General features: G+C 39.2%; 1 protein-coding gene and 1 long non-coding RNA gene across 2 annotated transcripts; one reads left to right on the top strand and one right to left on the bottom strand.

Annotated features, from left to right (window-relative positions):
• Nucleotides 1–1,397: 1,397 nt before the first annotated feature.
• On the bottom strand, nucleotides 1,398–17,071 carry LOC144461933 (uncharacterized). Its single transcript, XR_013490511.1, has 3 exons — nucleotides 17,010–17,071; nucleotides 16,501–16,741; nucleotides 1,398–1,809 (listed from the first exon to the last, which is right to left on the bottom strand). It is a non-coding gene; the product is annotated as an uncharacterized LOC144461933 (long non-coding RNA).
• sts (steroid sulfatase (microsomal), isozyme S) lies at nucleotides 8,422–13,511 on the top strand. The gene is given in 6 exon segments (XM_078166007.1): nucleotides 8,422–8,452; nucleotides 8,732–8,854; nucleotides 11,268–11,427; nucleotides 11,718–11,779; nucleotides 13,157–13,224; nucleotides 13,227–13,511. Coding segments are annotated over 6 exon segments (711 nt in total). The 3' UTR covers nucleotides 13,494–13,511.
• Nucleotides 17,072–18,730: the final 1,659 nt, after the last annotated feature.

Here is an 18,730-nt window from a genome sequence, read left to right as displayed (position 1 = left end):
CTTCACACACTAACACTCTTAAAACAGGTTCAGGAACATCTTGGGAACAGCCGCGTCACAACCTAGAGCTTTACATGCTTTTTCACCCGCACTTCTGTCCCTTTAAAGGCACGCCCTCGCATATGGATGTGGAGCGGTGCACTTCAAAAATAAATACATAAATTGAAAAGTCAGGTTACAGAAAGTACATTTCCTTTGTGCAGTACCTCGCACTCACTTGTGGAAACAGCATTAGTCTAAACAGCTTTTAGTAAAGGCTCTAAAGTGGCGGGTGTATAGAATGCTTTCATATCCTTGTATTCATGAAAATTCTGTCCACTTTGAGCACTTCGCACAAGCGTAGTACTTCAGCATCCCTGTACTATATATCTAACTCCTTTTTCAGGTTGAGAGCTTTCATCTCATGCGTTAGCTTCTAGTTATGGTCACGTGTTGCATTTTCTCTGATGCTGACATGGGAAGGAGTTGTACAAGTCATTCGGTGTCTCAGACTGTGGAAGAACTGACCGATACGTATTCGTCCAAGTCTGGTGTTCACACGCAGGGTAACACCTGTGAAAGTGGTTTCTTCCACAGCTGCTTTAGCTGTAGTCACATGTGGGCCAGGAATGGACACCACGGACTGGAAAACTCAAGGAACTCGAGGTAGCAGCCCATCTGCTTACCTGCTGGCACTGAACATCAAAGTAAGGTCAGAAATGTTTGAGCGGTGGTCTATTGCACTTCTATTGCACACTGGGACTCTAACGTTGGACAGATGTTAAATTTTGATTGGAAATAAAAACCAAGTAATGTCAAAACTCCACTCTGGCTCGACATCAACCTCCAGTGCTGGATGGTTGGAATTTAAAATCCGATATCCATCAAAGCCTGACTCTAGGTTGACGTCAATCTTCCGGCATTGGACAGACGCTGGATTTTGGTTGGAATTGAAAATCAGGTCGATGTCAAAACATCAACTTCCAACATTGGACAGATGTTGCGGTGTGGTTTGAATTTGAAATCACATATCTGTCAAACCCCAAACCCCTATAAACAAAAAACAGGATCATGACAGGAAGTAAAAATCAGACACTTTCAGAACGATGTTGAAATTTGCTTGGTTTGGATTTTGTTGGCATGATATCAGACTTATAACAGAGCAACATTTTTGTTGTAACTGTACTTTGGGATTTGAATCACAAAGTGCCTCCTGAGAGGTCAAAGGTGGCGCTAAGCAATGGTCAACAGGAGTGACAAACCCCCAGCTGGTTCAAAACAGCTCCAAACTGCTTGTTAGCAATGTCGTTTTCACACAGATGTAATCCTACCCACTGGAGAACAGCGCAGGAAAAATGGTTAACCTTTCATTAATGTTTATGCGATTACAGTTAAAACAAACACCAAAGGTCCTCTTTTCCATCAGAGTTTAATTGTCCATGGACTGAAATCTGCACTAACAGGATTTTCTTGAAAACAAACATGTCACTGCCCTTAGTAAATCAATCAGAGGACCCTCACAGATACTTCCTCTAAACCTCTGCTGGATGAGATTTAATCCCAGGGACCCACACTGGAATATATTGTTGTGGATTTAGTGTTGAATCGTTTGTAGTTGGGATAATCCCCACTGATTTCAAATCTTGTTGAAATTAAATTCCTCATTTTCCTCGAACCCCTTTAAGGCCCGCTGAGAGACCCTGAAGCCGAGCCCAGCTTTTGAGATTCACTCCTCAGATGTCGACTCTGCAGTACGGGACTCCGACAACAGATGCCAGTATTTCTCCACGCTTCCACTGCTCCCTTTTATTCATCAGAACACACCAGGTGCTGGGAAATAAAAAGGCATAGAATAGGTTTGAATAGCAAGGACATCTCACATTTGTGTGGATTGAAAACATGCTGATGCTTTGTATGACTCTGGCCATGAATTAGCAAGTAAGTTTGAAAACCTGCAGTAGGTGCATGAGTTGGAGAGGGAAAAAAACACAACAACATATGATACATGCAACCGACTATTTCAACACATAACACCTTTGCCGCATAATTTACTGAAGTGAAGTCATAGTGAGACAAAGATGGTGTGCAAAGAGTCACTTTTGAATATATATCAGTGCAAAGTGGAATGTAATGTTGCATAGCATCCCCCTATCATCATGAGGATTACATTTCTTTTTATTTCACACTCTTTTTGTAATGACCCGGAACTACTCTACTTTATTATATAACAAAAAAAGGATAAAAAGGCATAACAAGAGACACAAAACAACAACAGACACAACACAACTACAAAGAGACACAAATAAGCAACGACAAAGAGACACAAAACAAGTACAAAGAGCTGCAAAACAACATCAAAAAGATACAAAACAACTACAAAGAGACACAAATAAGCAACTACAAAGAGACACAAATAAGCAACTACAAAGACACACAAAACAACGACCAAGAGCCGCAAAACAATGACAAAGAGACACACCACAACTACAAGAGACACAGAGTAACTACAAAGAGACACAAAACGATGACAGAGACACAAAACGACAGAGACACAAAACGATGACAAAGAGACACAAAACAACTACAAAGAGACACAAAACAACTACAAGGATACACAAACGATGACAAAGAGACACAAACGATGACAAAGAGACACAAAACGATGACAAAGAGACACAAAGCAACTACAAAGAGACACAAAACGATGACAAAGAGACACAAAACAACGACAAAGAGACACAAACGATGACAAAGAGACGCAAACGATGACAAAGAGACACAAAATGATGACAAAGAGACACAAAGCAACTACAAAGAGACACAAAACGATGACAAAGAGACACAAAACAACAACAAAGAGACACAAACGATGACAAAGAGACACAAAACGATGACAAAGAGACACAAAGCAACTACAAAGAGACACAAAACAACTACAAAGATACACGAAATGACAGACACAAAGCAACTACAAAGAGACACAAAGCAACTACAAAGAGACGCAAAATGACGACAAAGGGTCACAAAACAACTACAAAGAGACAAAGCAACTACAAAGAGACACAAAGCAACTACAAAGAGCCTCAAAATGACGACAAAGGGTCACAAAACAACTACAAAAAGATACAAAACAACTACAAAGAGACACAAATAAGCAACTACAAAGAGACACAAAACAACTACAAAGAGACACAAATAAGCAACGACAAAGAGCCGCAAAACAATGACAAAGAGACACAAAACAACTTCAAAGAGACACAAAACAACGATCAAGAGCCGCAAAACAATGACAAAGAGAAATGACAAAACGATGACAGAGACACAAACTAACGACAAAGAGACAACACAACACAACTACAAGAGACACAAAACGATGACAAAGAGACACAAAACAACTACAAAGAGACATAAAGCAACTACAAAGAGGCACAAAGCAACTACAAAGACACAAAATGACTACAAAGACACAAAACGGTGACAAAGAGACATGAACCAACGACAGAGATTCAAAACCATATGAATACCTGCAACCGACTATTTCAACACATAACACCTTTGCCGCATAATTTACTGAAGTGAAGTCATAGTGAGACAAAGATGGTGTGCAAAGAGTCACTTTTGAATATATATCAGTGTAAAGTGGAATGTAATGTTGCATAGCATCCCCCTATCATCATGAGGATTACATTTCTTTTTATTTCACACTCTTTTTGTAATGACCCGGAACTACTCTACTTCTACTATCACAAAATAAAAGTTTAAAAAGACATAAAACCAAGAGATGTTTAGTGTAATATAATACAAGTACATGTATGTCTGCATGCCCCAGGTTTGCATTTGTCCAAAGAATGCATGTTTCTGCTATACAAGCTGTTTGGAATAACTTAATCATATAATATTTAATAGTGTCTGCTCTTTGTGAAACTCAGATAATATTACCTGGCCATACTGGCTGCTGTTCAGTTGTAAGAAAGCTCGAGCAGCATTGCGTGTCAAAGTGTGATCATGCTTTTGTATTCCTTGTGTAAAGTTAAATGGTGACCCCTCAGCTGAACATCGCAAAGAGCTGCAGTTTTCAAGGCTCTGTAAAAATAATTATCTACACACATTTATAGATTATTTCCCCCTGTAGTGTCACGAGGCATCAGGGTCCTTCCACTGTGGATCTGATCAGCGTCTTTTGCAGACTGTAAAGCCTTATTTGGTGTAAAGATGGCAGGAGAAGTTCAAGGTCACACTGTGTTTCTATAAAATATAAACAATAAAATATGAACCTCGCACTTTACTGGCCACAGAAATGTCTGTCCACGTACAGACACACACCTGAGGTTCAGTGCTAAGAGGGCAGAGTTAGCTGGGCCCAGCTCTCAGTTGAGATGTGGCCATTGATGGACTACCAAACAGGCCTACCAGGCAAAGGCCCAGGGGCCCCCCTGGCCTTCACCTGCAAAATGTCACTCGATGATACACTTACCAACAAGGAAGAGACTCAGAAAGACCACAAAGAAACATAAAACAACTACAAAGAGTGAGGGAAGGGCCAGAAGGATATGAATATTAACATGTATTGTAGTACATTGTAATATGTTCTTTTGACTTTCAATAATAAAACAATTGCTCACAAAAAGACTACAGAGAGACACAAAATACCACAAAGAGACACAAAATGATTTTAGAGAGATGCAAATCAGCTGTAAAGAGAGACACAGAGAATCACAATGACTATGACACACAAAGAGACAAGAAATGACTACTAAAAGATGTAAAACGAACACAGACAGACAAAAAAAGACTACAAGGAGTTGGAAAATTACAACAAAAAGACACAAAACAACTGCAAAGAGACACAAAATGATGACAAGCAAACACAAAACAACTATAAAGAGCTGCAAAACAACTACAAAGAGACAAATAACAACTACAAAGACACAAAACTACAAAAAGACACAACTACAAAGAGACACAAAACAACGACAAAAGACAAAATTATGACAAAGAGACAGAAAACAACTACAAAGAGACACAAAATGATGACAAAGAGACACAAAACAACTACAAAGAGACACAAAACAACGACAAGACAAAACGATGACAAAGAGACACAACGACGTCAAAGAGACACAAAATGACGACAAAGGGACACAAAACAACTACAAAGAGACACAAAACGACGACAAGGAGACCAAACTATGACAAAGAGACACAAAACAACTACAAAGAGACACAAAACGACAACAAAGAGACACAAACAACTACAAAGAGACACAAAACAACGTCAAAAAGAAACAAAACAACTACAAAGAGACACAAAACGACAACAAAGAGACAAAACGATGACAAAGAGACACAAAACAACTACAAAGAGACACAAAATGACAACAAAGAGACACAAACAACTACAAAGAGACACAAAATGACGACAAAAAGACACAAAACAACTACAAAGAGACACAAAATGACGACAAAAAGACACAAAACAACCACAAAGAGAAAAAACGACGACAGAGACAAAACAACTACAAAGAGACACAAAACGATGACAAAGAGACACAACAACTACAAAGAGACACAAAACGACGACAAAGAGACACAAATGATGACAAAGAGACACAAAACATATACAAAGAGACATAAAACAACTAGAAAGAGCCGCAAAATGACAACAAAGAGAAATAAAACAACCACAAAGGTGACAAAATGACTTTAAAAGAGCCACGAAATGGCCAAAAAAGACACAAATGTTTTCAATGACCCACCAAATTATCTCTAAGAACCACAAAACAACCACAAAGAGACACAAAATGACCTCAGAGTGACACACAATGAGTACAGAGAGACACAAAACAACCACAAAAATGACAAAATGAATTTAAAGTGACACAAAAGGGCCACAATTATTTCAAAGACCCACAAAATTACTTCATAAGACACAAAATGACCTCAGAGACCTAAACAAACAACTACAAAGCGACATAAAACAACCACAAAGAAACACAAAACGACCAAAAAAGACACAAAAAGGTGGAAACGACTACAAAAAGATGCAAAACCATCACGACCACCTGTGTTTTGCTCCTGAATGGGAGAGGTGGTGGGGCCCTTTGCATACCTGTGCCCAGGGGCCCATCGTCAGAGACACTAGAGGAGGAATCACACTAAATGTTGATAAGGCTTGAAGACACACCCACTGACTTTCTTACAGCAGCCAATAGCATCTGCATATTCCAGAACTTCCTCCTGCTCACTGTTGGTGCTTTGCAAGTCAACACAGCCGGGCAGGTGGATTATGTTATGACAGATACAAGCAGATGTGTTGACAGTGACTTTAATGTCTAGTGTTGTTGAATGGCTGAGAAACAGTCAAAGATGTGGGCCAGTGTGTATCAGCAAATGACTGGACTCAATCATTATTCTGAAGTACTTTACTAAACTATTCTCATTTTCCATTTCTGTTCCACTACATCTCCAGGAGAAATACTGCACTCCACTCCATTTACTTCACAAATAAGCGACCGACCACAACATTAAAATGCAGCTTCGGCTGAACCGCCGATGCATAAATAATAGTGAACCATCAGCATAGTGTATACACAAACACAGAGAGGGGCTACTGTGCACTGTAAGTTCTTTTTGTTTGGAAAGGTACATTTTACTGTGAATAATACATTGTGCAGGACAGATATATTATGTCTCTCTGAAGTTGTTTTGTGTCTCTTTGAAGTTGTTTTGTGTCTCTTTGTCATCGTTTTGTGTCTCTTTGTCGTCATTTTGTGTCTCTTTAAAGTTGTTTCGTGTCTCTTTGTAGTTGTTTTGTGTCTCTTTGTAATCGTTTTGTCTCTTTGAAGTTGTTTTGTGTCTCTTTGAAGTCATTTTGTGTCTCTTTGTAGTTGTTTTGTGTCTCTTTGTCATCGTTTTGTGTCTCTTTGTCGTCATTTTGTGTCTCTTTAAAGTTGTTTTGTGTCTCTTTGTAGTTAGTTTGTGTCTCTTTGTCATCGTTTTGTGTCTCTTTGAAGTTGTTTTGTGTCTCTTTGTCATCGTTTTGTAACTCTTTGAAGTTGTTTTGTGTCTCTTTGAAGTCGTTTTGTTTCTCTTTGAAGTCATTTTGTGTCTCTTTGTCATCGTTTTGTGTCTCTTTAAAGTTGTTTCGTGTCTCTTTGTAGTTGTTTTGTGTCTCTTTGTCATCGTTTTGTGTCTCTTTGAAGTTGTTTTGTGTCTCTGTTATCGTTTTGTGACTCTTTGAAGTTGTTTTGTGTCTCTTTGAAGTCGTTTTGTTTCTCTTTGAAGTCGTTTTGTATCTCTTTGTAGTTGTTTTGTGTCTCTTTGTCATCGTTTTGTGTCTCTTTAAAGTTGTTTCGTGTCTCTTTGTCATCGTTTTGTGTCTCTTTGTCATCGTTTTGTGTCTCTTTGAAGTTGTTTTGTGTCTCTTTGAAGTTGTTTTGTGTCTCTTTGAAGTCGTTTTGTGTCTCTTTGAAGTTGTTTTGTGTCTCTTTGAAGTCGTTTTGTGTCTCTGTAGTTGTTTTGTGTCTCTTTGTCATCGTTTTGTGTCTCTGTCGTCATTTTGTGTCTCTTTGTAGTTGTTTTGTGTCTCTTTGTCATCGTTTTGTGTCTCTTTGAAGTTGTTTTGTGTCTGTTTGTCATCATTTTGTATCTCTTTGAAGTTGTTTTGTGTCTGTTTGTCATCGTTTTGTGTCTCTTTGAAGTTGTTTTGTGTCTCTTTGTCATCGTTTTGTGTCTCTTTGAAGTTGTTTTGTGTCTCTTTGTCATCGTTTTGTGTCTCTTTGAAGTTGTTTTGTTTCTTTTTGTAGTTGTTTTGTCTCTTTGTCATCATTTTGTGTCTCTTTAAAGTTGTTTCGTGTCTCTTTGTAGTTGTTTTGTGTCTCTTTGTCATCGTTTTGTGTCTCTTTGAAGTTGTTTTGTGTCTCTTTGTCATCATTTTGTGTCTCTTTAAAGTTGTTTTGTGTCTCTTTGTAGTTGTTTTGTGTCTCTTTGTCATCGTTTTGTGTCTCTGAAGTTGTTTTGTGTCTCTTTGTGGTTGTTTTGTGTGATTTCGTAGTCATTTTGTGTCCATTTGTAGTTTGTCTATTTAGGTCACTTTGTGTTGTTTTTTGAGGCCTTTTTTTCTCCTTTTAAATGTTTTGTGTATTTTTTAGTCATTTTGTCAGTCTGTGTTGTAGTTTAGTTTCTCTTTTGTGTTAATTTTGTGGTTGTTTCTCCTGTTTTTGTGTTTATTTTGTGTCTCTTTCTAGTTCCTTTGCATCTCTTTATAGTATTTTTGTGTCTCTTTGAGGTCATTAACAGTCTGCTCCTGATCAGTACATATTAATTTTACTGACATTCTGCAAGTGAAGGCCAGGGGGCCCCCTGACACTTTGGGCTGCTGGGCGTGTTCAGTAATCCATCCATGCTGTTGAGTAAGATCTCAGCCATAAAGCACACTAAGACATGTGCTTCATGGTGAATACAGACTGCTACAGTACTGGCTGTGTCCACAGACTGTTCAGCACTGTTAAATTCGACAGATCTTCTCTTTACTTCCTACAATAAGTCCATCTCTTCAGGGACTGAATTATTTAACAGGAAGTATTTTGTTGAGGTCAGTCCTCATACAGTACAGTTCACTGTATTCAAACTCAGATCAAACACGTTATGACACATCTTTTTCCCCCCACATTCACTCAGTAATAAGAAGTGACAGCCCTGAAGTGTTTTGTGGTTTGAAATATTTTTTTTCTGGCACTTTCCTCTCCAACAGGCATAGCTGGTAATGGCAGACCTACTGTCTTCATATTTAATGCAGCAACTGGAGGTCTTCCCAGCCAAGAGGTTACCTTTGCTTAGATTGCCAAACGACAGGGCTGTAAGACGGCTCTTATTAGTACACTGCAATTATCCTTAATTTCACATTTTGGTAAGTGTTGCTCTTGCTGCCGAGGGCATTTATACATACAGTACATGTAGGAAAGCTGAGAGAGCATCAACCCATTCTACACAACTCCCTCCTACCCTACTCAGAGTTTCTCGCTCTTAATACTACATCTGTTGCCAAGAGTATCGAATAAGGATGCGGCCACGTGCACGGCATACAGACACTAAAGGGTGACTCAGTGCACCTGTAACTGATGCTGAGGGCCATTGACAGGATGTCAGCATTTGGGAGCGAGGACTGGTTGACCCAAGAGATGCAGAGGGCTGCAGCAAAAAAGTCAAGGTTGCCCCGCAAAAAAAAGTTGAACCTGGCTCTGCTTTAGCTGCTCTGACCTGCTGTTCAGTCTCAAGGACGACACTGCAAGCACCCACCATAGACTGAATATGGGGGCTGTTTTCCTGATAAATGTGTACCCAGTTCTTTTAGCTTGGAGTATTTTGTAAGCAGAAAGACGGGCGGCAATAATTGCTTTGTGTTTTGCTTTCTGAACATGAGAATACGTTTTACTTGCTCTTTTTTCTTTCGATCTGGAGCCATCATCCAGAGTTATGACTACTTCAGAAGAACTCTGTGTTATTTTGCTCCCTTCAGCCTTCGCCTCTTAGCCTCCTTATTTTTGTTTTATGCCCCACAACTTTCGTTCAAGGCCTCCGTCAGTCTGGTTTCCAGCAGCAGCAGCAGCAGCAGCAGCAGGCAGCTGTTTTCAGTCAAAAGCCCAGATATCTTAGATATCTCCGCTCCTCTGATGCCAACCTCCTGACTCCACCACTCAGGACCAAGCAGCAGATCAGGGGTGAAAGACCTTCTCCATAGCCGCCCTAGTTCTCTCCTGCACCTCGAATTGGATGCTGTCGGATTGGTTTAAACAAAGTGGATCTGGAGAATGAAGTCTCATTAAGTGGGAATAAATAACATTAACGTTAGTTGATTTGGGAAATGTAGGGAAATTAACTGATTTGTGGAACACTTTTTAATTAATATACTTTAAAATCTTTGACTTAGGGCAAGGTATTGCAAATTTTCAGGTCAAAAGCATCAGTGAAGTCATGAGTCATTGGTTTTAAAGTTCAAGACGAATAGTAAGTTTCTTTTGATTTTTTCAAGTTGAGTCTAAAGTCATCAAATCTTACTCAAGTCAAGGTCATGTGACTTGGATCCACACCTCCGCTATATGATCAACTACTTATCAGTGCTTTGGAATGTATGTGTTTTGACCATTTTGAGTTGTTTGTCCTCCATAGTGTTGTGTGTTTTCTAATGTAGAATTATTGCAAGCAAGAAGAGAATTTTAAGACCTCTAACAAAACCTAACCACATGCTTTTGTTGCCTAACCCTAACCATGTGCTTGTGTTTCCTAAACCTAACCACGTGCTTTTGTTTCCTAACCCTAACCATGTGCTTGTGTTGCCTAAATTGAGCCACGTTTTTGTTGCCTAAACCTAACTGTGTGATTTTGTTGCCTAAACCTAACCATGGGGTTTTGTTGCATAAAGCTAACCACATGTTTTTGTTGCCTAAACCTAACCGTGTGATTTTGTTGCTTTGACCTAACCAGGTGCTTTTGTTGCCTAAACCTAACCGTGTGATTTTGTTGCTTTAACCTAACCACATGTTTTTGTTGCCTAAACCTAACCGTGTGATTTTGTTGCTTTAACCTAACCATGTTTTTGTTGCCTAAACCTAACCATGGGGTTTTGTTGCTTTAACCCAACCATGTACTTTTGTTGCTTTAACCTAACCATGTACTTGTGTTGCCTAAACCTAACCATGTACTTGTGTTGCCTCCATATAACCATGTGATTTTGTTGCTTTAACCTAACCAGGTGCTTTTGTTAATTTTAAATTTGTTTCGTTTTACTTTTATTCACAAAAGTGTATTTTGAAAAGACACAATGCATGTAACAGTGGTAAACTGATACATGAACTGGGAGTGAGAATGTGATGACTGACTTACAACTAAACAGCATGAGAGCTTAGTCATTTTTCGTGAGACAAAACTTAGACAAACTCATCTATAAGATAGATTCCCCACACAGAGCCTACCTAGGTGGATTGTAATAGATCTTTTTTTCACATGTGAGACTTATGGTGAACTGGTTTGTCCTAAGACAGTCAGCAGCAAACTCATGTCAGTGATTCAAGACTGACTTCAGTGTGGATTCAGATTTGTGATCTTATTGTTTGGACTCTGCAGACCTGATTCAAAGAGCGGTGAGAGCTCTGTAAGGCAGCCACTGTCTGCTGCTTTTTTATCCCTTCACGTAGTTTCTTTAGTTATCAACCCCGAGCTGGATCGAGGCTACACATGCTGAGTTATGGAAGCTGCTTTCATGACTGTGTTCTTTTCTTTCCTCCGAACAGCAGGGAAGTCCACAAATTGGGAGGAAGGGATTTGGGTCCTGGGACCTCTGAGTCAGCCAGGGAACATCCCCAGTGGCAAACGGGTAGACAAACCCACCGGCAACATGGACTTGTTTACTACAGTGGTGCAGCTGAGCGAAGCTTCAGTCCCAGAGGAGTGGTGAGGCTGCACAGCAGTGAGACAGCAGTCAGTCAAAACAAGTGCGGCCTAAAATCTAGGTCACATTTAAAGACGAGAGAGGCAGGGGGAGCCTGAGAGATTCTCTGAGCTCACAGTGGGGGAGACCCAGGATGTGCGCAGAGGAAACATGTATAGGGAGGGTATTAAGGTAATCCAGAGGCTTTGATCCGAGGGTTTCTGAATCATTGTGATTCACAGTAATGAGCAATTGAATGTGTTTGTGTCAAGGGAGATGATTTTCTGTTGACTTCCTGTCTTCTGGTCTGCAGGGAGATAGATGGTCATGACCGAGTGGTCCACTTGAACGCAGTCAGACAGCATTCCCAAAACAGTAAGTCCAAACAGTCACCCAATCAGATGCAACATCCTGTGTGTAAACTTAAATCAACTGAACAAATATTATTTTCACTCACTAAGAAAAGAGTAAAACAACATTTAATTCACTTTTTGAATTACAGAATACTATGGACAGTCTCTTTTTTTATGTTATCAATCATTCTGCTTTTAGTCCACAGGTTTTATTGCAACAGAAAATATTTGGCTTTGGCAGCAAGAAAACAGTATTTTAAAGTACAAGGGGACATCATGTTCATACAGATCTGGGTCAGGGCCCCAGGAGGTGCACCGTCCTTTGAAGCCAATTTTCGTAGCGGTATTTCCAATTTCCAGGGTCCATTTTCTGATGCGATTGACCCCAAAAAGACTTGGGCCAAAAGCGGTGGCTGTTGTAGGGGTGACAAATCAGTGGCTCTTCTTCATGACAAACTCTTAATTCTGTGTTTTTTATACCTCTGCGTCAGCGACAGCCATGGCTGGAGGTATTATGTTTTGTGATTGTCCATCCATCCATCCATCCATCCATATTTCAAGAATGCCTGAAGGTACTGTCTTCAAATTTGGCAATAACATCCACCTGGACTCACAGACATACTAATTAGATTTTGGTGGTCAAAGGTCAAGGTCACTGTGATGTCATCAGTCTCATTTTTGTGAACGTAATGTCTTAAGATCACCTTAATAACATTTTTTTCAAATTTGGCACAAACGTCCACTTGGACATATGAACTGATCAGACTTTAGCGGTGAAAGGTAAAGGTCGCTGTTACCCTGTGTCTGTTTCATTCTCGTGAACATGATATCTCAAGAACATCTTAAGTGAATTTCTTTAAATTTGGCACAAACGTTTACTTTGAGTCAAGGATGAAGGATTGGCATAACATGGTCAAAGGGTCAAAGTTAATGTGACCTTGCGTCGTTCTCTTTCTCGAGAATGGGATATCTAAAGTATGCCTTGAGGGGATGTCCTCAAATGTGGCACAAACGTCCGCTTGCACACAAGTGGACTGATTAGAATTTAGTGGGTGAAGGTCAAGGTCAAGATCACTGTGATCTTACAAAAAAAGGATTTTGGTCATAACTCATTAACTGATACCTTAATTATGACAAAATTTGATGCAAATGTCTAATAGGATAAAATAATGAATTCATGACATTTTATATCCAAAAGGCCTCAGGTCACATTCACCGTGACATCATAATGTTTTGCACACACAGTTTTCTGGCCATTACTCATCTTCATATCTCAGGAACTAAACGGGTGACACTAATCTTGGGTGTCCACCTTGAAACTGTGCTGATTGAATAGATCTTCCGTGCTGCCGAGGTATTCAGTTGCAAGATGGTAATTCTGGTATTTACATTTCTTCAGGTAGCTCAGTGTGGAAAGCTTTTAACCTCACACCAAACTCCAACCCAGACCACCAGACAGCCTGTGTCCACACACACATATCTGCTTCTGCATGCAGGACCATGTTCCTCTGCTGCTCTTTGATCCCTTGAGGGACCCATCAGAGACCATGCCGCTCATTCCTGAAACCGAGTCAGCCTTCTTGGCTGTGATGGAGGAGGCCGCTGAGACGCATCAGAGGTCGGTGAGGCCTGCGGAGAGCCAGAAATGGTCAGGGAGCATGATGTGGAAACCCTGGTTGCAGCCCCATTGCTCCACACTCAAACAGCTCTGTCAGTGCCAGCAGGAGCAATTGTGAGTTATGGAGGCTACAACAGTGGATCAGTTCAATGATTAACAGTGACAGTGAACTAGGCACATCTGTTATCTCCGCACTCCATACGTGACTCCTCAGACTTTCCCTCACAGAGGTCTACAAACAAATCTTACAGGAAAAAAATCTAGTTATGTGGGGTTTTTTTTGTAATAGCGGCTTGGATGTTTCAAAGGTTTTGCAGTTTTATAAAACAGATCTGCAAATACACAATTTCCACATATTAAAACAAAAAAAATCCACAAATGTAGAACTGAGATTCACAAATGAAAAGTGGATTCACAAATATTTCTTCAATAGTTGTAAACGTAAGGTAGATATTCAAAAATCCGCTTCCTTTATTTGGAAGCTGATTTAACATTAATAGATTTTTTTTTTTTTAATGTGAAATTTGTGTATTTATATATCGGTTTTAAATTTGCAAAATAGTTTTCTGAGTTTACGTTTGTATTTTTGGAAGGTGATTTATATGAACATATTACACATTAACACACATATTGTCAATGTGTTCACAGAAATAATATTGAGACAAATGTATATCCATATGGTTGTCCATTATAAAATTAGTAATTTACATAAGAGGCCAAGCAGAAAATGTAGATGAAGGAAACCACTGATGAGAGTGGGGGTGATGGTTTATTGTCAATGATCTTTTCAAAGGGGCTTTTCACAATTTTCAAACAGCACATCTTACAGTCTTCAGTTTAAGTGCCGTTCTTTCCAAGAGTGAGATAACAAGATTGGTATCAGTCTCATGTCTGAGTGTGTACATGGAACATGGACATGGACAAAGTGATTCATTGCCCTGCTGATATAAGAGCACTAAGAAATGTAAATGTCAGCAAACGTGGATCTAAACAAAAATTAGATCTAAGTATTCAAACATCAGCTTTGCTAATGTTTATTCAACATATTTGCCAGGCCTCAAGGATACGCATATGAATTTGCATTTTGATGCAAACCAGTCAATGCAAACATAACTTTGTTTACGAGCTACTCAACAGGGTTGTAAAGATTCAGCCATGGTTATCCTAGCTTAGCAGGGGAAACAGTTAGCCTTTCTGTCCAAAGCTCTGAAGCAACTACACTGAGCTGATTTTCCTAAAAGTAGCATGTTATAACTGCTATCCAATTCTTACCATAACAATGTGTTTTTATGCTGTATTAGTGAAATGCAAATGTTAGGCAGTATGTGGAAATGAGTAAACAAAGACAGAGAGGATCATGAGCTGTCAGAACTCTATAGACTGATTAAATACAGCTCTATAAATATTGGTAATGTTTGTGCCAAAGTGTTTCACAGTGTAAAGTACAGGCCCTGCAGTGTGAACTGTGTGTGTTGTCTCTGCACTCCTCTCTTTGTCTTGTGTTTTTAGTAACTTAAACAGTTTCCTGTTTACAGTATGACTCAGTTCAAGTGTCTGACAACTGTAAAACAGTGTCACTCGTGTAAGTGTGTCTGTGTATAGTATGTTGTCTGAAAACACAAAAAGACTTCATGTCGTCCCACATCATGAAAAAAAACGTCATAGTATAGCGTGTCGTTTAAGATAACAAAAAATGTCATAGTATATCATGTAGTCCCACATCATGAAAAAAACACGTCATAGTATAGCGTGTTGTCCAAAATCATGAAAAAACTTCATAGTATGGCATGTGGTCCAAAACCACGAAAAAAAACGTCGTAGTATAGCATGTCATCCAAAATCATTAAAAAACGTCATAGTATGGCATGTGGTCCAAAATCATGAAAAAAAGTCATAGTATAGTATGTCGTCCAAAATCATGAAAAAACGTCATAGTATAGCATGTCGTCCAAAACCACGAAAAAAAAGGTCGTAGTATAGCATGTCGTCCAAAATCATTAAAAAACGTCATAGTATGGCATGTGGTCCAAAATCATGAAAAAAAGTCATAGTATAGTATGTCGTCCAAAATCATGAAAAAACGTCATAGTATAGCATGTCGTCCAAAATCATGAAAAAACATCATAGTATAGTATGTCATCCAAAATCATGAAAAAAAGTCAAAGTATAGTATGTCGTCCAAAATCATGAAAAAAACATCATAGTATGTCACTTGGTTCTGCTCTCATTGATAGAAGCAGAGTTATGTACCCTTACTCGGTGGGCTCAGTGAGTTTCTGCTTGCAGGTTAAACAGGGCTGTCCCCATTGACAAAAATACCAGCCACCAGTGCCACATGTACTGATGGAAATACAATTTGGTCAGGACCACTTAAGTCAAAATAAAACTTTACTTCCATTTACAGTATTAAATTTGGTGGTATGGCTCTGTTCTGAGGCCTCTCTGCCCTTCCATGCGTCTGCACGGAAAGCCGAACAAAACAGAACAAGCTTCAGTGACAAACAGAAATGACATTGATAAGTCAGGCACGACATGCTCTTGATTCATTACAGCAAGAGCGCCATCTAGTGGGTTCAGCAAATACAACTGGTGCTTCATGAAGCTTCATTTGGACATTACTACTGAGGGGTACATGTACCCCCATTTAAAATACAAAATGTACAGGGTGACAGTTCAGGCTATGTTCACTTCTACAAGATGATATCATTTGCTCTTCAGTGGACTTCGACATACCTATGATAGCAGTAATATACTGCAGGTGTGTACTTTCTAGTGGAGTCAGCAGCTGAATAATTACACTAATAAATGGGCTGCTTTAGCTGGCCAGTTTCCAGCCAGCGCCTCTTCAGTGTTTCATTACTGTGGCTGAATTTTCCAACAAGATAGGCTGAAACAAAATGTATAAAACACACTAGCTGGGGAATCTTTCGCCCCCGGTGGAAACTGTAATTTAAGGGAAGCCTTAATTGAGGCTCATTACCAGAACCAGCAGGTGGGCCTACATAATGCCATTGGAGAAATACTGAGGGGTGCATCTGTGTGTGTCTGCTTGAAAGCTAATTTAGATGTTGATATTTATTTGTGTATATATTAATAATTGCATTCAGAATGAATGTTTTGTTTACCTCTGTAAGATGTCTGAAGTTTGGTCGGTGCTTCTAACAAGGCTTGTGAACCAACAGCATAACGACATTGGTGTCACACGGTGTCAAGTGACCCTCACTCTTGTGAGGTTTAACCTGCAGCTTCCCCCACTTGAAAAGGCAGCTTGCTTCAGAAGATTGGACAGGAATTCACTCATTGACCAAGATTCAGCTTTCTTTCTTTTCTTTTGAGAGTTGACGAGGCCAATAACAGGTGAAACACCTTAAATACGAACACAAAAAGAACTTTAAGAAAATGTAACCCAAGAACCAAACTTAAAAATACTTAAATTTTAACCTACTAGAAATTAATTTAAACCTACTAGAAATTAACCTTGAAAATAAGTAGAAAATACCAATACTTAAGCACCCAAAATAAATTAAATACATTTTAAAGCACAATCACATGGGATTTTCCAAATGCTCAAGTCTACAGCCGTCCACAGTTCACAATGAAAATTACAAAACACATGACATAAATGAAAGCTCACCGGCTCCTTCTTCTTTGTTTGAAACAAGCTTTAATCCTGCAGTCAGATCACCAAATCATCTCCACCTGGTGCACTCAGTCTGCTGCCTTCAGGCTGGGAGACACACCCAAACCTGATGCACTCAGGCAGAGAGGGGTGCGGCCTGCAGCTCAACTCAACGGTGTCTCCGTTTCGTCAACAATCAAGAGTCTTACAAGGTTCTGGAAATGTCAGGGCATTAGTAAAATCCCTTAAAGTTTGGGAAAAGTCATGGAATTGTGTTGTGTGTAATGAAATTAATTGTTCCAGTAATCTCCCATAGATTCAATGTAACGTAACATAACAATGTAACTTGTTTTCTGTAGATGTAACATCCGGAATTCTAATGTTGAAAACTGGTTGATATTCAGTCTGAACATCTACGAACTCTTTTTACCCTGTTTTCAACCAGCTAAAATGCGGCTACAACATCGAGAAATAGAAAATAGAATGGAAAAAGAAACAACTTTATTAATCTCTGAAGGTAAATTCAGCTGTGCAGCAGTTCATAACAGTATTAATGTCCAAATGAAGCTTCATGAACCACCAGCTGTATTTGCTGAACCCACTAGATGGTGCTCTTGGAGTAATGAAAAGGCTCAAGGGATGGCAATGCAGTTTGGTTTCAACTAGCAATGGCCAAATGAAGCTTCATGAACCATTTTCTTTATTTTTTGGGTCCACTCTGGCACTCTTTGTTCAACAAAGGGTTGAAACCAAACTGCATTGCCATCCCTTGAGCCTTTTTCATTACACCAAGAGCGCCATCTAGTGAGTTCAGCAAATACAACTGGTGCTTCATGAAGCTTCATTTGGCCATCACTACATAACAGACAAAAACAACCACATTTCCCCTCATCAACAACAACACAGTGGTATTAAAATATACATAAAATATGTATAAAAGATGTATAACGTGCCAAAATTACAAATTTGTATAATTATTTTGATAATTTATTCAGCTGCTGGTTTAATTGTCATCCTAAAGCCAGGACCACTTGTACAGTTAAATATTACAGTGATCATTTTGAGGTTTGAAAAGGCGATTAAAATTGCAATTTTTTCACAGACTATTTGAAGACGTTTATCGAACAGTTACCTTTAGACCATATTTCATCGGCAAAATTGACTTCCAACAGAGAAATCTGGATGTGACTAGGCTCCAAAATGACGATAGACTATTACTTGCACACTGTAGAGGCCATTTAAAACGTCTTTTTTAATGGAAAAATGCTCACTAGGATCATTTACTTTATTTCATTTACCCCCACAGGTCGTCTCTCCCTCCATATATGCGTACTAGCAGGAATTATGTTTTAGATTTTGAATCTGTTTGACAAAAAAAAAAAAAGTTAAGACAGTGTGATTTACCATGTAGGGTCATGAATCCAAAGTTTCCATGCCTTGAACCACTAATCCTTTTAGCTCCGAAAGTAGTGCATAGTTCGAAGGTGCAAAGTGTTCTTCATCGTGAAAAAACAACCAACCGAACTGTCTGACTGCTCCATGTCTGCAGACTACCTTTTAATGTACAGTTCTGTGCTACATGTTGTCAATAGTCATGAAAATTGTACTATGGGTCCTTGAAAAGCCATGGAAAAATCTTGAAATTTTGTCTTTGAAAATGTGTAGGCACCCTGGTCTGAGTAATTGCCACAATTTGCCGCTTACTCCAATACCAGTTCCAGCAACATTAACTTTAT

The sequence above is a fragment of the Epinephelus lanceolatus genome, chromosome 24 (genome assembly GCF_041903045.1).
Source record: "Epinephelus lanceolatus isolate andai-2023 chromosome 24, ASM4190304v1, whole genome shotgun sequence".
Classification (NCBI taxonomy): domain Eukaryota; kingdom Metazoa; phylum Chordata; class Actinopteri; order Perciformes; family Serranidae; genus Epinephelus; species Epinephelus lanceolatus.
The sequence above is the reverse complement of the archived record's forward strand: the minus strand, read 5'-3'. Positions and strand labels throughout refer to the sequence as shown.